The sequence below is a fragment of the Enhydra lutris genome, unplaced genomic scaffold (assembly GCF_002288905.1).
Source record: "Enhydra lutris kenyoni isolate GAN:26980312 unplaced genomic scaffold, ASM228890v2 scaffoldscaffold28, whole genome shotgun sequence".
Classification (NCBI taxonomy): domain Eukaryota; kingdom Metazoa; phylum Chordata; class Mammalia; order Carnivora; family Mustelidae; genus Enhydra; species Enhydra lutris.
Window position 1 is genome coordinate 10,890,936 of NW_019154112.1, and position 23,900 is coordinate 10,914,835.

The 23,900-nt window shown below is 38.0% G+C and overlaps 1 protein-coding gene across 2 annotated transcripts in view; it reads right to left on the reverse strand.

The window, feature by feature from the left end:
- LOC111152136 (small ArfGAP 1) overlaps nt 1–23,444 on the reverse strand; it is a 174,560-nt gene extending 151,116 nt beyond the window's left edge. Inside the window, exon 1 of one of the 2 annotated variants that reach the window (XM_022510440.1) lies at nt 23,147–23,444. In XM_022510440.1, the coding sequence (XP_022366148.1) occupies nt 23,147–23,264 (118 nt within the window). In that variant the 5' untranslated portion in view covers nt 23,265–23,444. The remainder of the gene's footprint in view (nt 1–23,146) is intronic. The other variant, XM_022510441.1, reaches the window with a different exon arrangement.
- Between the last annotated feature and the right edge of the window lie 456 nt (nt 23,445–23,900).

The window sequence follows — 23,900 nt, forward strand, 5'->3', positions numbered from 1 at the left end:
ATCTTAAAAAAAAAAAAAAAAAAGACCATGTGAAAAGGATGTAAAGACATGCTACAGGAGAAAATAGTTGCATATATCTGACAAAAGACTAATGTCTAAAGTATACAAAGCACTTTCAAAACTCAACACTATCTTGATAATGGAGGAAGCTACACATGTGTAGAGGCAAGGGGTAGATGGAAAATCTCTGTACCTTTTTAATTTTGCTGTGAACCTAAAACTACTCTTAAAAAGTCTACTAAGAAGAAACACAACTCAGTAAAAAAAAAAAAAAATCAATTAGAAAATGAAAGACATGAACAGATATTTCACTGAAGAAAATATACAGATGGCAAAATAAGCACATGAAAAAGATGTTCAAAACCATAAGCCATTAGGGAAATGCAAATCAAAACCAATATCACTATCATTACACATCCAACAATGGATAAAGTAACAAACAGTGACAACACCAAATGCTAGAAAACACGTGAAAACAATGGACTTAAAATAATACAGCCACTCTGGAAAAGTTTTGCAGTTTTTTTTGATTCTAAGTATGCCATTACCATACAACCTAGTAATTGTACTATGGGCACTTAACAGAGAAATGAAAAAATATTTCACACAAAAACCTGTGCACAAATTTACAGCTTTATTCATAATAGTCAAAAACCAGAAATGGCTCAAAGGTCCTTCAGCAGGTGAATGGTTAAACTATGGTACATACACATACACAACATAAAATTCTACTCATTAATATAAAGGAAAGAACTATTAATACATGCAACAACTTGGACAAATCTCCAAAGAATAATACCGAGTAAATAACACCAATCCCAAAAGTATCATATGATTCCATTTACATAATATATTTGAAATGACAAAATTTTAGAAGTGGGAAACAGATTAATGCTTGCCAGAGGTCAGGGATGAGAGGGCTGCAAAATGGGAGGAAGATGTGTGTGGTTATAAAAGGACAATGCAAGAGATCCTCGTGGTGATGGATCTGTACTGTATCTTGACTGTGGTGACAGAGACGTGAATCTACACCTGATAAAACCGTATAGAACTAAATCCACACACACAAATACAAGCAAAACTGTAGAAATCACAGTAAAATTGGATGATTATACTGATGCCAATATTCTGGTTATAATACTGTGTTATAGCTTTGCAAGATGTTACCATTTGAGGAAGCTGGTAAAATGTTTATTTTTTAAATCAACCAACATCCATTAAACTATGATTCACCCTGTCATAAAATCTTAAGTTTCTCTACATATGCTCTGGTTTTTAGCCTTCCTTCCACCCAAACATACATCAAAGGGAGAAAGAGGCTATTATCTTAATTAATAACACAGAGAAAACATGACTGTTATTTTTAACTTAACTTTAATCTTCCAGAGAATAAAAACACTAGAAATGTTCAATGCTCTACATTGAGAAAACTGTACTCTAATAATTTGGATATATATGGTTATAAAAAAACAATGCAAGATATATATATATATATATATATATATAGTACAGTAAGTTATGTAGGTACAAAAACAATCTTAAAGGAAAATCCTACTAAAGAGATTCCGTAGTTAATTGGGATTCTTTATTAATAACTGTGCGGATCTAAAAAAGGTTCATAGAAAAGAAATTCATTGCAATTTTAAGAATAATTATTTCATTAAAATAATAATCCTTGTTATTTAAAATTTAAACATTAGAATAACACTGTCAATTGCACTTTCTGTGATATGGAAACATTCTTTAATCTGCACTTGCAAAAAAAAAAAAAATTCAAACAAGAACACAAAAACACATAATGTAAAAATACTCATCAATGTAGTGGGTATTTCTCATCCATGACACTACTGGCCCTTTGAGCAGAATAATTCATTGCACAGTAAAGAAAATATATTCCTTTCAAACGATAAATGTATTTTTCCTAAATGTAATTTTATGGCCACTCTTGATAATACGGAGTATTGCCTCACTGGAATAAATTACTGAAGCTATTAAGAACAATAATACATTTTCACCAGCAGAGGGCAGATATATGTTATAAATACCTCTTAAACCAATTTCAAACGTTTAAAAAGTACAATAGTACTGAGTTAAAAGACACAAGTATATTAAATTACACAAAAGGAATTATACTTCTTAGATAAAAGTTAAAAGAGAAAAAGTGCCAAAAATAAACATATTTTTCAAAAATAAACTGGCAGGTCTCCCCAGAAAAAAGTTTTCATCAACTTTATCAGTTGATTTAGGAGTTAACTGTAATCCTTCAAACCAAACAAAATAACCCTGATGAATAAAATGTGAGTCAAGCCTTATTTTTCAAGGCCATTTACATATACGTAATAATATTCTATGGGCCGCAAAATAAATTCTAAAGAATTTTCCTCATAGGATAGAAAAGTTGTGAGAATTCCATGGAAAAATAGAGCATTTGTTTCATAAGTAAATTAAATGCCAAAAACAAAACAAGCAATGTAATTTGGCAAAGGTGCTAAAAACAAACAAACCAAACAAAACCAAACGTTTGCCTCAGAAAAACTTGAGAAATGGTCCCAACATACTGAAGATTCATTCACTTTTTTTTTTAAATTGACCACCTTCACCATTTTTTAAGATTTTATTTATTTATTTGACAGAGATCACAAGTAGGCAGAGAGGCAGGCAGAGAGAGAGGGGGAAGCAGGCTCCCCGCTGAGCAGAGAGCCCGACGACGAGGGGCTCGATCCCAGGATCCTGGGATCATGACCTGAGCTGAAGGCAGAGGCTTTAACCCACTGAGCCACCCATGTGCCCCGATTCATTCACTTTCTTGACTCTCACTACAGAGGATGGAAAACAGGTTCTGAAGCAATTTTACAACAGACACTTTCATAAAGAGCTTAGAAAACAGTTTTAATATCTCCCAAAATTAAATGCCCTTTTCTAGCCCCTTTTAACTCCCTGCTGCATTTAATATTCCTGACTATAACCCCTTCTGAAAGCTGTCTTCTCCTAAAGCTTCTCAGTTCTGGTTCTCCTTGAAGTCTCACAGGCCACTATTTATTTTTTCCTTCAACGATTCTACTTCCGACTGCTGCCTCCCTCCGGTCTTGGTCACTGACCTTTTGATCTGTAAGTGTCTAATCCACTCATGGCTTTGGCAAACATGTCCACAAAGATGATTCCCAAAGCAATAATCACTCCTTTGTCTATCCCCTTTCCTAAATTTCTGCCTGGTACTTATACCTGCTTCCAGGAATGTGAAAACCACGTGCACTAAGTATATGGACAAACTTGTCCTACCTAGAATAACTTTCTACCTGGAATAACTTTCTACCTAGAATAACTTTGCCACTCTTTGCCTTTAAGTTTGATTCTCCTCTTCCTCAAGAACTACCTTTTTTGTTAAAAGGCTTCCCTGACTCCTGCTCTGGTGATTTTTACTTTCTCTGAACTTCTATAACACTTAATGCTTGCACTACTCCTTCCACATAGGTATCTAGAATATATATGTGTGGGTGTGTCTATATAGACACATTACACAGATAAATATACATAGACACACCCACACATATATAAAATAAAATATATTAATATATAATACATATATAGTCTTTGTGCTTACGGCTTGACTGTTTCCTTTTTTTTTTTTTTTTTAAGATTTTATTTATTTATTTGACTGAGGGAAATCACAAGTAGGCAGAGAGACAGGCAGAGAGAGAGGGGGAAGCAGGCTCCCTGCTGAGCAGAGAGCCCGATGCGGGGCTCGATCCCAAGACCCCGAGATCATGACCTGAACCGAAGGCAGAGGCTTAGCCCACTGAGCCACCCAAGCACCCCAGCTTGACTGTCTCCTTAAGGTAAAGGATCCTAAAGGGTGGGGCAGGGCTTCTGTTATATACCTCTGATTGTCTAGTGAAACAGCACATAAAAGGTTAAAAGAAAATAACAACCTTCTTTTCCTGAGCCTTCTATAAAGTATTCTTGCTCTCAGAATCTACTCAATTACATTATTTACCAAATAAAATATAATTCACAAATTCTTCCTGCAAAGTAAAAAACAACAACAAAAAACCACTAAATGATTCTGAGTGCTTTAAAAACAAAACAAAACAAAAACCCACAAGATCCAACATAATTATCATACCCTTACTCATTTATCAAACCCTTATTTTGTACCAGACATTACTTCATCACAAGCTCAGGTAACTCTCATAACTCTGTGACAACAGGTATGGCCATTTTACATATGATGACACAGAGGCTTAGAAAGTTTAAATACCACACTCCCACTGCAAGGAAGGAAGGAGGGAGGGGTGAAAGCGAAGAGAGGGAGAGGAAAAAAAAAATCAGAGGTAGCAATGGGAGAGCTAGGATTTTAACACAGAGCAGTCAGCCTTCAAAACCTTTGTTTTTAGCTACTGAACTAGTGTCCTCTCAAGGATAACAGCAGAGCAATGAATCTAACAACCCACGGTCAACTAAAGGAAGAAAACTAGAGGGAAAGTTATTATAAAACTTCTTAAAAAATATTTATTTATTCTTTAAACTTTGGAAAAAGGAATATGTAAATAAGTTCAAGTATCACAAGGACAGTGAAAAACTTTAAAATCTACAAAAACTACAAAAAAAAAGTATTCCCCTGCCATTTTTCAAATGTTGATTTACTTTGGCAAAGAAATTAAACAGTCATAATAATTTAAGGATTCACTATCATCAGGATGGTACAGAATAAAAGGAGAAAATGGAATGAACCTTAATTTTAAGAATCAACAATCCTTGTTTCACCTGCCTGTCCTAAAGTTTAAGCCTTGTCAAACCTGCTTCTTTCTTTGTTCAAGGGACATAGCATCATTCAAAAACTCAGCTTAAAAGTTCAAAAGTTTGAGCAAGCATATTACAGCTTTCCATTATTTTGTTTCCTCTTTCACAAATATTCTAGTGCTTTATACTTCCAAAAATTTCCCTCTCAAGCACAAAGATATACAATATTTACAAAAATCCCTCTTTTTAAAGCTATTCTCAGCACTATTTACAGATTTATCACAGAGATAACATTTGCTTTTAGATAACACCTGAGACACCAACCAACAGCACTCTACATTTTGAACATGTTTACATTTATTGCCAAATCTGTGTTTAAAAAACCTGGCTAAGTAAATATTTAATATGCAACCATTTCTCAATGTGATTACCAATTTTTTTCTTAATATTCTATCACTAAACAGGGTTTGGTTAAGCACAAAAATGCAGAATTTACCACCCTTCTCATTGTATAGATTGTAAATGTAAAGAAAAAGAAAAAATTAAAAAGCTGAGAGTTACCTTTTGCAAAGGTCAAGGGTAACACATTCATTTGTGGACCAGAAAATAACAGACCAGATAACTTCAGTTCACTCCCAAGTTCTCTCATGGTTACAAAGTTTTAAGCAAGTCATTTAACCTCTCATGACTGGTTTCATGACTCTACTAGGAGATAAGAGCAGGTGAATGACATTTCTCTTCTACCTCTAAACTTTCTATAATTTCATACTCATTAAAAAAAAAAAAAAGTAGATCAAAGCGTGAAAATCTTCCCAAAGTGCTCCACCATTACTTACTAGTCAGGCTTACAGAATCTAGGAGTGAATGTTGCTGCCTACTACTATACTCAGAGGAATGAATGTTGCCTGGTATTTTGTATTGTGGCCCAATGACTGGTCAGGAGAAAAATGTGAAAAACACAGCCAACCCCTACCCCCCAAATGAAGGGGCAAATCATAAAAGAAAAAAAATGGCCAATAAGCACATTAAAAATTATTAATTTGGGGGTGCCTGGGTGGCTCAGTGGGTTAAAACCTCTGCCTTCAGCTCAGGTCGTGATTCCAGGACCCTGGGATCCAACCGCGTCCGGCTCTTTGCTCAGCAGGGAGCCTGCTTCCCCCGCCTCTCTGCCTGTCTCTCTGCCTACCTGTGATCTCTGTCAAATAAATTTAAAAAATCTTTAAAAAAAATGATCAATTTTAAGAAATAAAACAAAACAGTGTGATAACAATTTCACCAACCATATTAAGAAAACTTTTCAAAAATATGAACACCAGTGACAGGCTGCGTGCAGTCAACCAGTCTTTATATACTACTGGTGGGAAGGTAAACTGGCACCAAGATTCCTGGCAATACTAATCAAACGGGCTTTAATCTGCATACTCTAACATATACTTTTCACATATAAGACTCTGAGGAACTAATTTTGTGTGCCCAAAGCTTTGACAACAGGATTGTCTGTAACCACAAGTTCAAAAGCAAATGCCCATCAATGAGGAGACAGATTAGTTTAATATACTTCTATCTTAAAGTACTTACTATTAGCAAGTATTTTATGCAGAGAATAGATTTAAATGCCCTACAAAGTCCCACTATCCTTATTCTCAGCAAATGACTTCATCACCTAATTGTCCCTTACATTTCAGACCACTGTTACTGGCCCCTGCCATATAAACTGATCCTCATTCTTCCTAACTTTTTCTGCTAAAATTAAACACTTCATTCAAATTTGTTTTGAATCAAATTTTCCTCCAAATCTTCTATAAATATTTTTAACTATATAAGCTACTCTTCCTTCTTAGAGGCCTTGCTTGCCTTTAGCCATGGAAAAGGAACACCTATTTGTTCCTGCCACTCTCCTGCCTCCATGCCACAGTGACCAGGGAGGGCATACGGCCCACGCTGGGCCAGTTCATCACAGTAAATGATCCAAGAGACAACCACCTGTAGGAACCAAATAATAGGTCACATAGACTCAGGAACTAGTGAGGTACAGGCAAGCACATGAATAAGGGAAAGTAGCCAATAAAGAATGAAGCAGGCAAGAAAAATCATGTGTTATAGACCCAAAGACACAGAGAGAGCCAAAACAGAGAAAAATGCTGCCTGAATCCATCTCAAGCTATGTACATCCTATTCATTCTGATGTGACTAAGACAGAAACCATGGTAGGTATTGTTGATTTGCTCATACAACAACTATCCCACCCTATTTCTGGTGTGCCTTCCTGTAGTCAGATGATGTAAAGCTAAGAAGCTCTATGTAAAGCTAAGAAGCTCTATTTCTCAGATTCTTTTGTAGAGTTCTGAATGAGAATGTTTCCACCAATTAGATGCACTTATGCAATATCTGAAATCAAAAGTGAGGTGATTATCTTCCTGCCCTTTTTGGCGATTTCCTGTAGGAAGGCACAATCATAAAATGTCTGATCTCCAGCCTCTTGGGTGTGAAGAAGCATTTTTGATGTGGATAATGGATAGACCCCACACTCTAGTACGTAATCACCGGTTTATAGGTGTTGTAAGGCAGATGTAGCTTTCTAATCCCTGGACTACAGCTAATTTGTTTTCTTAAATTCAACAGTTCTAGTGACAGCCTCAGGGATAGTGGTTCCCTGGAATGTCAATTCTGCTATTACCTGAGAGTCATTCCTACTTTTCTACCCTTTCCAGAGCATTTGTAAGCACCTGATTTCCTGTATTAAAGGATTTCTGTTAACACCTAGAACGTTCTGTTTTATATGCTGAAGCCCTATTAAAACGATCTCAACTTGAAACATACAAAAAGATTATATGATTACAGTATTCAAAGTCAGTGACTTTTATAAATCTGATTAAAAGAAGTTTTACATAAGCTTAAAAAAAAAGTTAGAAAATGAGAAATACTGGGTGAGGTCTTATTTTCCAGAAAGAGAATCACTAAAGTCATTTCATCACCTATGTAATATTTCTAAGTCCACTGAGATAAATTAGGTTTTCCTATATTGCTTGTATTGTGGTTATCTTTTGTAGATAATGTCTTAAGCTGGCAATATACATTATTCTTCTGCCCAGGATGCTCTGCCCCTCCTCATCTATTCATTCAACAAAGAGTTACCTAGATCTTAAGTGCCAGAAACAGAAAAAGACAAAAATCCCTGAATTCTTAACATTCTACAAAGGGAAATGATATTTAACAAAATTAAGTATATAGGGGCACCTGGGTGGCTCAGTCAGTTAAGTATCTGAGTTAGGCTCAGGTCATGACCTTAGGGTCCTGGGATCAAGCACCACATAGGGCTTCACCCTCAGCGGGGTATCTGCTTATTCCTCTCCCTCTCCAGTTCCCATTCCTGCCAACTCGTGCACACACGCACATTCTCTCTCAAATAAATAAAATCTTTTTTTTTAAAAGATTTTATTTATTTATTAGCGAGATGGAGAGAGACCACAAGTAGGCAGAGCAGCAGGCAGAGGGAGAGGGAGAAGCAGGCTCCCCCACTGAGCAGGGAGCCCGATGTGGGGCTTGATCCCAGGACCCGGCGATCATGACCTGAGCTGAAGGCAGCCGCTTAACCGACTGAGCCATCCAGGGGCCCCAATAAATAAAATCTTTAAAAAAAAAATCAAATATATAACTGAGTAAGGACCTAACTAGGTAAGGAGGGCCAGCCATATGCAGGTCTGGAAGAACATTCTCCAGGGACAGGAAATAGCAAATGTGAAGGCACTGAGGCAGAAGCCCGATGACTGTATTCAAGAGCACGGAGGGCAGTGTGGACCACTATAAGGGCTCTGGCTTGGACTCCAACATATAAAAATAATAAATGGTTTCTGGTGCAGCAATGACATGATCTAACTGATCCGATTTAACTTTTTAAAGATCACTCTGGCAGGGCACCTGGGTGGCACAGTCAGTTGAGCATCTGACTCTTGGTTTGGCAGATTGTGATCTGAGGGTTACAGGATGATGCCCATATTGGGCTCCAAGTTCAGCGCAGAGATTGCTTAGAACCCATTCTCTCTGTCTCCCTCTGCCCCTTCCCCCTGTGCTCACTCTCTCTCAAATAAATAAATAAATCTTCAAAAAATTTTAAAAATAAATAAGCAAAGATCATTCCGGCAACTGTATTAGAATAGGCCACGGCAGGCAAGAATAAAAGCTGGGAGACCAGTTGGGAGAATACTGGAGTCAACATGGGGATAAATTCAAAGTTTGGAGCCAGAGCAAAAGGGGAGAGCAGGATGGGCAACACCACCCATGGAGTAGGCTTAGAAAATGAAGATCAAGATTTCAGTTAAGACATGTTAATTTGGAGCTACTGAATGCACAGCCACATACAACTGGATGTTATCAGTATGGAGTTCGGGGACAAAGTCTTCTGGTCTGAAGATATATAACTGGGAATCGATATAGAGTCAATAGTTAAAAGCAAGAGACTGGCAAGGGAGCGAATAAAACAGAAAAGAAGTTCAAGAACTGAGTCATATGGGGCAAGTCTCCCTCCTCTTCTGATTAAAAGAAAAAAAGAAAAAAAAAACCAAACACACCAATGCCCAGTGCTATTTTGCTTAAGTTAATTCTAGTTCTGTTTCTATGCTCTACAATGGAAAGTTCTAAATAATACAGAAAGCTTTGCGGTCAGGATTCACACACCTTACACAAGTTCAATTCATATGGCAATTAGCAGCTGTGCTTTACACACAACTGGTGTTCATAAAATACCTGTGAAATGGGGCACCTAGGTGGCTCAGTTGGTTGAGGGTCTGCCTTTGGCTTCGGTCATGATCCCAGAGTCCTGGGACTGAGTGCCATATCAGGCTCTCTGCTCATTGGGGAGTCTGCTTCTCCCTCTGCCTTTCACCTCACTTCTGTTCTCTCTCTCTCTCAAATAAATAAACAAAATGTTAAAAAAAAATACCTGTGAAATGAATACTCCTTTAAGTAACCCTTGGATAAAATCTAAGACAATAACGATGAGCATTAGAGGTTCTGGTGTATTTTCATGGTTTGTGCCAGTTCTTTTCAATGTGTTCTTGAAAAACAGGGTGATGGAGAAGTAAAATTAGAACATACAGGGGCGCCTGGGTGGCTCAGTGGGTTAAGCTTCTGCCTTCGGCTCAGGTCATGATCTCAGGGCCCTGAGATCGAGCCCCCCCGCATCGGGCTCTCTGCTCAGCGGCGAGCCTGCTTCCCTCTCTCTCTGCCTCTGCCTACTTGTGATCTTTGTCAAGTAAATAAATAAAATCCTTAAAGAAAGAAATAAAAAACATACATTACTGCATTTTCAAATGCTTTTTAACAACAGCTATATAACACTAAAACAGCTCCACGATAATCCTTTTCTGACCAGCATCCTATCACAAAGAGCCAACAGTTAATGTAATTATTATTCCTTAATCACACTGTCTTTGTAATCATAGTTTAATTTTTTTTTAAACTCCTTCTGTTCTTGGTATGTTTACACAGACTCTGAACATATTAAGAACAGCTGATATATATATTAAAAAATAGCCATTTGGTATACGATTACCTTATATCCAGAAACATACTATCAGTCAAGACTAGTTAATTAGTGCTATTCTTCCAATTGGGGAAAAAAGAACCCTGCAGACCAAGAAGAACTGAACTTATTTTATGTGCAGTGAGGACCCCTTACTTATTGGTAGTTTGAGTTTATTCCTTAAGCACAAAAACTAAAAAAATTTTTCTTAATTTTTATTATCAAAAATTTTCAAATACAGAATGGAAAGAAAGACTAGTATAGTGAATACCCACATACCTACTGTCCAGGTTCAACAATTGTTAAGATTTTGTCATATTTTCCATTTTTTATAAAGTATGGTAACTTCAGGCATCAAGATACCTCTTTTTCAGTATGAATTCCTAAAAAATATAAATTTTCTTCCCATAACCACAATAGTATCACATCTACTAAAATTAATAAGTTCTCACTGTCATCTAATATTTAGTATGTATTCTATTTCCCACAACTCTGTTTCCCCACAACATTTTTTTGTAAAGATCTTTTTCAAAAAGTATCCTCTCAAGAATCAGGGACTGTGGTTAGTTATATCCCTTAAATTCCTTTTGACTTAGAAGAGTTCCCCTCCCAATTTTTTTCGTATCATTGACTCTGTAAATATTAAACCCAGTTTTAATATAAAGAGTAATTACAACCTCCATTTAAAATATTTTCAAGTGACACATACATATATTAAATGTCACCGATCAGTATAATGTTCCTTACTTCATGTGAATTCTGAAAATAATTTGAATATGAGTATCAACATCTACCACAAAGATTATAGGTCAGTTGAGTGGGAATGGTTTATAGATCTGCCCCTTAGCTGGGCTAACAGTATTATTTGAGACTGATAGTCTTCTCAAAAGCTTCAGAACCTTTTAAACTAGAAGAAGTTGGAATAGATCTGATGTGAACAAGTTTGCTGAAACTGAACATAATGTTACTTTAGCCATTTATATAGGTTATATATATATATGCATAAGCTGTATACATTCATTTAAATATATGAAAATATTTTTACATGTTTTTCCAATTATTTTTAGATCTCATAAGGTGTGAACTGGCAGCCTGAAGGCATTCTTCTGTTATCTGAAGCATTTTTCATTGTGAAATTTAAGAACCTCAACTATTTTTTTTTTTTGCCTTCTAGTATGTCTTGTAAGTTTTTCTGGACAGCTGGAAATGATGTACTGGATAAATGTAACTGCTGTGAACAGTTTTAGTAATGCAGTGGAAAAGCATCCCAAAGTTCTATCATTAGATCTCAGTCTTTCAGTAAGCCTCTGCCTCTCTACTATAAGTTTCTCAAATATCAGTGCCCCCTACCATGCCTATTCCATTCCCCATGAGATGGGATGGCTAGAGTAGGCTGGAATTGGCATTTCCCTTCTTTCCTGTGAAAGGCTACGGTATCTGGAGTTAGATATTTCCCTTCCCCTAAGTCAGTTAAGCTCTAGTTAAATAGTTTCTCCAGAGGGCAGACCTTGCTAAGAACAGAATGCTCTGGTATAAATTTCCCTTTCGTTCCTTTTCTTACTTCCCCTGACAGAAGCATTAGATTTTTCTCCCATATTCACTGCGCTTAAGCTCCTAGAGATAAAACTCACAAAAGTATGGGGACTGTCCCCATAACTAAACCCCCCTGTAGTTTTTGACTCAGATTTGTCCACAGTGAGCTATAGCAACTTGTCAATTACAGTTTTCCTACCCCAGCAGTACTTGTTCTCCCAGAATTATGACTGAGTTGTGATCCTCTGTATTCGCTGATCTCACCTATTCTGGGGACAGCAGTTTGCCCTGTGACCTCACTTGGGTCTGAAGATCTAAGATGAGATGTTGATTTTTCAGTTTGCTCAGCTTTTTACATGTTGTTAGGACGGAGTGGAGACAAAGATCCTTCCAGTCTTGAAGCCAGGGTAGAAATTGGAAGCCCCCTCAACTATTTTTTTTTTTTTGAAAGCTAGACAAACATTTATTTTAGGTAAAAACCTTTGTTTCCTGTTGTTTATTGGCATACTTTACCAACTAAGTTAAAAACACTCAAAAGTATAATTGCCCAAATTTGAGACAAGAAATAAAAGGCCAAAAGAGAAGGCAAAAACCTGATAGCCTTGTCTTATCTACGGAAATAAAATTGTCGCCACTAAAAAACAAAGCCCAGATAACAACTAATTTTCAGTAAGTAAACAACAGAAGGGAAACTACTTCTGCACAATAGTTGGGCATAATTTCCACAATGAAAAAACATTTATTTTAATCTAAAAATATGGGAAGAGTTATAGTAGAAACAGGCTAGAAACCTTTGCTTATAGAAAATAATAATGCAACTAGAAAAGGAAACCACATTATAAGAGAATGTGTCTCTATCAAATATTTGCACAGTTTGAGTTTGTGGTTTTTTTTTTTTTTTTTTTTTTTACTTCCTAGAGTAATTACATCAAAAAGGTTAACTCCCATAATCAATTACAACTTTAAGTTAAAAAACACTTAAAATTCAGAAAAATTTCACAACAATAAAACTTAGGGAAAATCTGGAGGAGGAAGGAGTTTTCTTATATCTGAAACCTTGGACAACTCTCTTAAAAAGTAATTGGAAGAGCTGAAGAGTGTAATGCTAAGTGAAGTTAAGTCACAGAAAGACAAACACCCTATGATTTCACTCATGTGTAACTTAAGAAACAAACACATGAGCAAAGAAAAAAAGAGAGAGACAAACTAAGAAACACCCTTAACTACAGAAAACAAACTGATGGTTACCAGAAGGAAGATGGATGGGGGATGGGTGAAATAGGTGATGGGGATTAAAGAGTAATGTACAGGGGCGCCTGGGTGGCGCAGTGGGTTAAAGCCTCTGCCTTCAGCTCAGGTCGTGATTCCAGGGTCCTGGGATCGAGCCCCACATCAGGCTCTCTGCTCAGCGGGGAGCCTGCTTCCTTCTCTCTCTCTCTGCCTGCCTCTCTGCCTACTTGTGATCTGTCTGTCAAATAAATAAAAAATTAAAAAAAATAAAATCTTTATAAAGAGTAATGTACAGAATTACTGAATCACTATACTGTACACCTGAAACTAATATAACACTTATTTTTTTAAGATGTGCTTGTTTTTTACTTTTGTATTCAGTTTTTAATTTTAATTCCAATATATCTTTAAAAATAATAATAAAAATAAAGTAATTGGAAGAGAAAACAAAAATGTTTGTAGGTCTAATCATACATGACTTAAGATTCAAATTTAACATTTACTGACTACCTAATTTCCATCAAACTATACATGCCTCATGTCCATTATACCATGCAACAGTAACACAGACAATCCTATTAATATATCAATATTTATTAAGATTATACAAATTTAATACTAAAACTGTACACAGAGGGGCACCTCAGTGGCTCAATCAGTTAAGCACCTGACTTCAGCTCAGGTCATGATTCCAGGGTCATGGGATGAAGCCCCTCCCCTGCCCCCAAAATCAAGCTCCCTTCTCAGCAGGGAGCCTACTTCTTCTCCCTCTCCCTTTACCCCTCGTCCCCTCCCCCCACTCATGTTCTCTCTCACTCTCTATCTCAAATAAAATCTTTAAAAAAAAATTGCATCTCCTAATCCATGAACATAGTATATCTCTCCATTTCTTTATGTATGCTTTAATTTCTCTTAGCCATCTTTGTTAAGTTTATGGTATACAAATCTTGCATGTATTTTGTCAAATTTATTCCCAAGTTTTCGTATGTTTATGCTATTGTAAATAATTTTTATTTCAACTTCCAATTGTTTGTTGCTGGTATACAGAAATAGTTAACTTTTCTATATTAACCTTAATGAAACTCAATTATTGATTCTAATAGTTTTTTTTTTTTGTAAATTTCTAAAGATTTTCTACATAACTCACAGTGTTGCAAAGAGTCTGTTAAATGACTCTTGCATGCATATACTTTTAAAATAATTCCTGTAAGAACTCCTAATTTGAATTGTACTAACTTCACTATCCTGTGCCCTGTTAAGTACATGCACAGCAGCACCTTTAATAAAAATGTAGGTTCAATATGTAATTTTTATCACAAATCCACCTGTGGGAAGCAAAATAGTGATCCCCAAAGATGTCCATCTTTCAATTCCTCTAATCTGCAAATATGTTACCTTCCATGGCATGAGATACTTTGCAATTGTGTTTAAGTTAAGGACCCTGAGGTGGAATTATCCTAGATTATCCAGGTAAACCCAATGTAATCACAAGCAACCTTAAAAGAGCTACAGAAAGAGATGTACTGATGCAAGCACAGAAAGGCAGAAAGAGATCTAAAGATGACACACTGAATCTGGAAGAAGGGATCATGAAGCAAACATCACAGATGACTTCTAGGAGCTGGAAATGATGAGGAAACAAACTTATTTTGGATTCTAACCTCCAGAACTATAAGATGATAATTTGTATTGTTTTAAGAAACTAAGTTTGTGATAATTTGTCATAGCAGGAATAGGAAATTAATATGCTTGTGATGATCATTTCTCTTTAAAAATTTTACTTCTGCTAGTTTTTTGGCACTATTCACCATTACCATCTTTCACCAAAAGCAACTTTCAAGAGTAGAAATGCATGAACTAAAAAAAATCTAAACTAGACTAAACCATAATTTTTAATGACTGTTCTTGTACTGGAAGATAAAGCTATCCTAAATATGACTTCACACAGAAGTTTTAAAATCCCCTTTATTTTCTTTTTAAGTTTGGGTCAAGCTAATCACTGGTCCTTGAAATGCACTCTTTACAAAAAGATCAGTGATAAACGTCTGAAAGTCTATCATCAATCACTCCTAAAAGCAATCACTTGGATCTCTTGTGAAAGGGAGACCAAAAATTGTCAAGGGAAGGAGGAGGATGCACAGAGAATGGAGAATTACTAGAAGGCTTACAACTCTCTGCCTTTTAGATTCTCAAAGTCCTCACATTTACCATTCAAGATGTACATAAGCATAAAATCAGCACATATTTCCAACAGCATCTTATCAAAGCTCTGTCTTAAGTGAGATTTTTAAAATCATTTCTATATGGTACTAAGTATGACTAAATGGTATGTATGTATGGTACTATGTATGACTAAATGTATGGCTATGGCTATACAGTCTAAAAGTATGGCTTTAGTAGATGACTAGAACAGATAGTTATTTCTTTGATCTCACTGGCATTAGAGTGAAAAAGATTCAAACAAAAGGAGTCCTCAATCTATGAGGAATACTCTTGTAAGTTATATGGTATGGCTTGAGATAAAGATAATACTAGGTAAATCTGCTCAGGTAGACCTAAGTCATCAGTGAAAAGCTTTAAAAAGTATACAGGTTCGACCATGATCCAAAGTTCAATAAGTCCCTAAAATACAAACCCTTAATAATACAATTTTTAAAAATTAGTAATAATAGTAAATACCAACATAGAAGTGACAAGAAGCATGGGTTTCAGAAAAGAACACAGATCACATCAGAGTTGAAATAAATCTTTGCAATAAGGCTCACAGAAGGGACAACTGGTCACCAAGTGAGGCAAAGCCTGGATTCAAACCTAGCTTTACTAACTTAATCCAGGTCAGTGCTCTTTCAATTCTATCAAGTTATTCCTATGGCTTAAAAATCCAGGGTAGATGATCAGTACCTGACCTAAGAATAGAACTGCAGAAAGAGAAAACAAAGAAACTATATGGAAGACCAAAAAATAAAACACACACACACACACACACACACACTACACAAAAGGGTTCATCAAAATATCCAATTTGTAGAATAAAGTTTAGTGACCAGAAAAAAATTCTGCTTTGTTTATATTAGTATTCTGAAGTTATGGTAGTTCTGGTATTAAAAGCAAAGAAATAAGACAAAGACACTGTCCATGCTGGATATTTGGCCATTACCTCAAAAACATATTGTCAGCTTTAAGGTGCTAAGTCTCTTCTATCACAAAATTTCAACTGCAAAAGCATGTGTTTTATCTTCCATGCCATCAAACATGCAGTTAAATAGCTCTGGAGCTAGATATTATAAATTGAAATCCTGATCCTACAGTCCATCTTCCTACTTCCATATCATCCCAATAAAGCCAGAATTTCCTCTAATGCTAATACCTGCTTCTCTGGGCTACCCGAGATACAATGAGATTCTAATATATCCTGTACAATATACTGGAGGAAAATCTATATTATCAAGTATGTTGGGAGGTTCACAAAACCACCCTCAAGTTTGGTAATTTGCTAAGAGGACTCACATGTCTCAAAATACAGTTGTACTCATCACTGTAATTTATGTATTGCAGCAGAAGGATACCAAGCATAATTAGCAAAGAGAAAAGGTGCACCGAGCAAAGTTCAGGAGAAAACAGGCACAAATGTCCAGGTGTTCCCTTCTGGTGGAGCTGCACCAGACACACTTAACTGTCTTGGTAATGATTTCTGACAAGTGTGAAATATTACCCATTAGAGACTCATCAGAGTCTCATTAGAGAACTTGATGCCTAGAGTACTGGAGGGAGGGTGAGAAGGGAGGGTTGTCACATAGGCACCCTTGCCTAGTACATATGGAAATTCCAGACTCCCAGAAGGAAAGCAGGCATTTAACATAAACCACACAATTGTACAAACAGTTCGGACACAGTGACTGACTCTTACCACTTAGGGTAATGAGATCTTCCCCAAATCCAAGTTCCCTGATGCCAGTCAAAGGCCAAATTTGCAAGTAAGGCCTGCTTCCAAAAGACTAACAGATTAGCAGATCCTTTAAAGCTTGGACCTTATCTACCTGTTCCCTGCTTCATCCCCAGCTCCTACACCTGAAATACAGGAACCTTAGGAAAGTTACTTAAGTTCTGTGTGTCTCAGTTTCCTCATTTGTAAGACAGAATAGTATTACCTACCTCAAAAGGTTGTTTTGAGGATTAAATGAGTTAATATATTTAAAGTGCTCACAACATTGCCTGACAAGAAGAAAGCACCATATAACTTCCGTGTATGTGTAATGTTATTACTTGTTTCTTTTTTTCTTTCTTTCTTTTGAACTTCCAACCTTACCTCTTACCTTCTTCTCCTCCTTCTTTCCTATCTTTTTCAAGTCACAGAGCTTTCCCAACACTAAACTTTTAATGAGCTACAGTCTATGCATAGACTAGAATTTAACAAATCATTGTCTCTTGTCTATTGAGATCCCTAACTAGTTTGTGGACCATACCCCGAACTTCTAAAAACACACAACAGTATTTGACATGAAATTTAAACTTTGGAGTGCCCAGAACATACTGATTTACCAACAAAATTATATATATAGATACAGATACAGATATAGATATAGATAAAAATGTATATTAAATCAATTCTTTATAGGGGTCAGAATGTAAGGCAGTCAACAAAATGGCCTCCAAGTTGCTTTGCTCTTCTATTGGGAAATGGAAAAAAAGTGAGTTAATTCTATCCAGTGAAGACTATTAGCAATAGTCATAGTAGTAACAACAGTAGGAAAAGACCTGGATTTATAAAATATATAATTAGAATGTTGAACATTTGCCTTTGCCTTAAAGAGACCATGGGTTCAAGTCCTTATATGTCAATAAAGGTTTTATATATATATATATGTCTTGTACGGGGCTATATATATCTTGTATTGAAATCAAGTAATGAAAGAATATTTTCATCTTTTTTAAAAAATAACAAAGAAAAAGAACTAGGAGGGGAAAAACGGAAGGGGACAACATGCAGCCCAAGTTTTAAACTGATGAGTCAGATAAAGATCAGTGGTTTCTATCCCAGCTCTGATACCAGGGGTCTACACATAATCACCAGAGAAAACCTCAAGATCAGCAGAATTATAAGAACAACAGACCCATCAAACTGAAGGTTAGTATTTTGGGGGAACTTTCAGATTTACAGTTCTCTTTAGATGAATTATAATCAGATTTCATTTATATATATTTATCCCACAAGCATCAACAGCATCATAAACATCATTTTCTCAGGGTGAACTTTACTTTTTAGTATGAATTACTTTAAACTAAGTTTATATGAGAACTCTTAAATATCAAACACTTAATGAAAATGCTCTCCATCCTCACTGCCTTGTAGTAGATTCCTGGATTGAGTCTCACAACCTTCACTTCATGTTTCTACGTTTTGAAGAGATTAGAAAGCTAGAAGACTCCCTTGCCGGCAAGGAGCTGGACATATGTCTATCAGTTATTTGCATGTGGAAGGCACAAGTTCAACAAAGGCCATCTTTCTATAGTAAGGGCAATTGACAAAAATGTCTAATAGATATTGAATGGCTGCAGTAACCACAGTCCTGGTTCCCCCATCTGTTCACCAGTTTCATGGTGAGAAGCAGCTGTGGCAGGTGGTAGCAGTAGCAATGGTATTAGTATAAGGCCTTGAAACCACTAGTCCAGTAGTGGCTCCCTGATTTTTGCTCCTCCAGTCCTTCCAATGTAAGCATCCTATTCCTTAAAACAACTACAGCCGTTCTGCTTCCTGCCCTATACCCCAACTTGCAACACAATGACATTAGGTGAGTTCAGATCCTTATACTCTTGCTCACACTACTATTATAATTAGGTGACATGCCTGGAATCTCTCACCATTTCAGTTCTTCCTGACCTGCTACCATCAAATCTGGTCATGCTTAGAGAAAGTTTACCCTAAAAAGACCACATGTAAACCTCTTATGTTCTCTTATATCCCTGTACCCTGTATGTGCAGCTAACTGTGCCCTTCAATTCCTTTTCCATATGCTGAAATCCCACTCTACTTTCAGAATGTAGCTCCAACAAGACTCCTGTGAATACTTCCCAACAGGGTCACTCTACACACCCATATGTGAACTCATTTCCACATATCCTGCTGCCTGCCCTCAGCTCTGTACTCATTCACATTCACTCATTCAAGGAGTTACATTAACCTACCACATTGTGTAGAGGGCTGGGGATACAAGCCTAAACAAGACAAACAAGATCTCTTCTCTCTTATAGCTATAATTCAACAGGGAAACAGATTACCCAATAATACCAAATAATGTTTAATTACAACTGTAGTAAGTATAATAAAATATTCAGGATGTGTCTTAACATATAAAGGGAAGCCTAACCTAATATGGGAGAATCATTTCCCTTCAAGAGACATTTAAGCAGAACCTGAATGATACGTAAAACTGATCAGGCAAAAAAAATTGTTAAAGAGCTTCCTAGGCAGAAAGGACAACATGTGCAAAGTCCTTGAGGCAGCATTCTAAGAACTATGAAGACAACCAACAGACAAAAGTCAGATGCAATATGGACAAGAGCCCAAACTAAGTAGGGGAGGTACTTCTTACAACCACTATTGTAACACTTGGTACACTGTTTTGGAATTATTCATTTACAAAAATGCAGTCCTCATTACAAAACCTCCTTTAGGTCTTACTAATTTTCTTAGCCCCATAATCCAAGAGTCCTTAGCGGCGTCCCCTCAAGTTAAGATCTGTGGAATGAAGAAATAAGTGCTTGATCTGAGCAAGGAGCTTACCCTCTTAATAAGAGACAGGTGAAACAAAACAATCCCTTAAGGGTTCAAAAACCTTATGTTTCTGACTATCCCAAAACTTACTGGGCAAGAGACACATTTTCATGCCAACACATGTTCAGAATCAAAATTATTATTAACCATGAATTTAAATACTAAAAACTAAACTTTAGATTGGCAAGGGGCCCTAAATCCTCATGGCTCCATAAAGTGCCACCAACTAATAACCAATAGAACTGCATTAAAACTCCCACAGAGTCACAAATAAGGCTAGGGAGAGGAAGTGCTGATCCATCGGCCTGTTCTTATTCTCCAGTTGCTCAACAGATCTGGAAAGTGTCGGATTATAAGCAGGAACCTGGCACCTATGCCATCCTTTTCTCCTTCCTTACTTCCTAAATAATGTCAATTCAGAAAACACACACACTGGTGACTCAGTAAGAAAATGTCAAAATCCAGTTGATTTAACTTTGCCAACTATTATTATAAGTAAAGAGAGCAGAGTAATCTTTAGCCCCAGACTTTAGTCTTTGGTACATGTTCTCAAAGAGTACTGGGGAAGTATTTTTTGGGAAAAAAAGAAAATTGAGTTAAGAAATAGCTTCAAAAATACATGAAAAGCTTGATGTAGTTTATTAGACAGTGAGGAAAACATTAATACATATATACAGTATGGAACCTCTTTATAATAGCTGATCTGCAGAATAAGAACTGTAGCCTGTCTTTTAAAGATATATTTAATCAGAATTTCACTACCTACAATTACTGTGTCATCTGGCATATGTAACAATAAATCCAAAATCATTTAACAAGCCAAGAACTCTACTACGAGAGCTCTATAATAGGGTTCAAACATATAGAACACTTAAAAATTTTACAAAATATATTTAACTTTATCAATAGCTCAATTATGTCAAATTTTTGAACTACTATAACTATGAGATCAAGTCTAGTTAAACTTAACTGTGATATTTTTTCCAGGAAGACAAGATAAAACAGTGAAATAATTTAAAAGACCATTTTAATATTATTCAAGATTTAGTAGCATCAAGGAAAAACTAAGGGTTTTTCCAAATCATGCCTGGAATTCATACCCTTCCCACTGCATGCTCAAACTCCTGATGCTACTCTCTTTTCTCCCCCTTTCTACATTTCTCAAAAACAAATCCACAAACAAAAGACCAAGCAAAACCAAAATAAAACCATTCACTCAATATATATCTATGGACCTCAGTGGCAATACAAACAGCGAACAAAACTAATGCCCCCTTTTCCTTCAGTTACAATAAAATTTTTGTTTTAAATTAAAAAGCACATGATTCTCCTCTCCTCACTTTAAAAAATGAGAATGAAAATGTTACCATGTGGCCCATAAAGGATTTTTCAAAACCTATGCATTTTTTTAAAAGATTTTATTTATTTATTTGACAGAGAAATATACAGTGAGAAAGGGAACACAAGTAGTGGGAGAGGGAGAAGCAGGCTTCCCATGGAGCAGGGAGCCAGATGTGGGGCTCGATCCCAGAAGCTGGGATCATAATCCAAACCCAAGGCAGACCCTTAACGGCTGAGCCACCCAGTTGTCCCAAAACCTACACATCATTTTAAGAAGCATTAGTGAAAATCTGATTCTATATAGTACTTTTTGGGGGACAGAAATTTAAACAAAAATTATTTTTCACTTATTTCTATACCTAATGAAGGTACTTACTGAAACTGTTACTATTCAATTTTTAATGGATTTAATATATACTAACATCTCTTTTTAACCATGTTACTTATCACTCAAAATGCAGCTCATTTCTTTTTCTGGCCTTTTAAAGGTCCCATTTTTCAGTGTTTTACTAGTGCAGTGATGAGTAAGTGAGCCTCAATACAGTATTCCACACACACACCCCCCAAAAAAACCACACACATAATCAAAATCAAGCAACAAATATCGCCATAATAATCAGGCATTTTTAACTAGTCACCTTAAAGGTTACAAAGAATAAAGGTAAGGTTGGGTCAGTCAAGTTACTGTGATACTGAAAAGTGCTTCTAAGATGGTCTAGTTAAACAGTATTCCCACATGATCTTCCAGTAATCAGGTACCTGTTGTGGTAGTGAAGTGACTTGCTGAGGCTGTGTGGCTTAGTCTAATCAAACATCATCAGCCTACTGAAACGTGACTCATTTATATAGTATTGAGGAAGAAGAGTAAAGCTTCAAGAAAAGTCTAAGTCAGTAACAGAAATCTGAAATGACAATTCTCAAAGCCGGACTCCTGCTTTGGAGAACTACCCATTCTTCACCAAATAAACAAACCAATTTACAAATAAGCAAGGTCTTTTCCTAAACATATGACAGGTTCGTTTTTAAAAATCTGAAACATTTTTCTCATGAGATTACTTATGAGACATTAAATATAAATCAGATCTCCAAACCCAAACATATAGACTAAAAATAGTGTATCTATTTTAAAGGCTGAGGCAGAAGCCCTCCAACGGAACAAACTAAAATTAGGGTTTTTGTTTTTGTTTTCAATCTCTGGATCTTTAAAAAACGCACCTTCAACGTTTTGAGCCACACAAACCAGTGTCCACATGTTCTCCCAAACCAACTGGGCAGAGATAATCTAATTATTAAAACCTTCAGGAACATAAGCCCACTATCCAAGAAATCCATATTATGAAATTCCTCCTCATTCGGGTTAACACCCAGACTTTAAAAAAAAAAAAAAAATTACTACTACTACGACAACTAAAGACCCCTCCCCAATGGTCTCACTCAGTACAACTCCAACCCACCAAAAAGGACCACCATACTCTTTGTCAGGAAGCAGCAAAAGCCCTATACACAGCTGTCAGGTGGGCAGGTAGGTAGGGCTCCACCTGGAATACGGAGCATCGGAGCCCTGAGAGGGACGCCGCGGTCACTGGGGGAGGGTCGAGGCAGATACCGAGACTAAGGGTGGCCCCACCCACGGATGTGCCTGCGAGCTGAGGCCGTGGGAGGGCAACCCTTTAACCCTAAGCACTGGCCAGGCAGTGGCCCCGCTCTGCGCTCCGAGCCGGGCTCCGGCCCCGGCCGGGTGGAGGGTCCGAGCATCGCGACGCCGGCACCGGCTCTGCCCCGGGGTCGGAAAGGACGGGAGGCTAGGGCTAGTGCCGGCGCCCAGGGGCCTGACCTCGCCGCCGCCTCTGGTGGAGGTGAGGGGCTACTCGAGCCCGAGCTCGCCCTCCCCTCAGGGCCGGAGCCGGCTGGGCGCTGCCGCGGCGTCCGCTCCGGCCCCGGCGGCCGCGGCGACGGGAAGGTCACCCGCCGCAGGAGGCCCCGACGAGGGGCGGCGACGTCCGCGCTACCTTTGGCCTCGCAGTCGGCGCAGTACTTGTTGTCCTCCTCCCTCAGCAGCTTGGACAGGATGAGCTGGTGCTGCTCGTTCAGCTTCTGAGCCTTCTCCCGGCAGGAGCGCGTCGCCATCTCGGCAGCGGGGCGGGAAAGAGCCCGGGGCAGCTACGGCGGCGGCGGACTCCGGCAGGAGCTGGACAGCGTGAACACACCTGGAGCCGCCGGGACCGCGGGCGGACTCAGCCCAGGAAGCGGCGGCGGCGGCGGTAGCGGCAGCTGGAACTGGAGGAGGAGCGGCGGCGGCGGTGGCAGCGCCGACGTGTCCCGCCTCCTCGCCGGGCCGGCCCCGCACGCACCGCCAGAGCAGGCGAGGGAGGGGGAGGGGGAGGGGGAGGGGGAAAGAGGGAGACGGAGCCGAGGCTTCCGGGTGGCGCCGCAGGAAGGAACCCAGGCGCTGGGCGCGCTGCGCATGCGCCGATTTTCCCGGGAATCCTGCCGGCGGGGACTTGCTGCCCTAGGCCCTTCGCACAAGGTGATCCGAGGAAGGTACTTCGCACTGCCCGCTGTGGGCTTCCCCACTTTTGGGATGAGATTGTCCCAGAGGGCCTCGCGTAAAACCGGGTTAAGGAAGAACCTTTACAAAGAGGTGACTTTCACTTCCTCCCTTGCCTTTGCTCTTGCCGGGGCAACATTGGAAATGCTGAAATAAAGTGACTGCGTGCATTCGTGTATTCATTCATGTTTATTCACGTGCAGTTTTGAAACAGG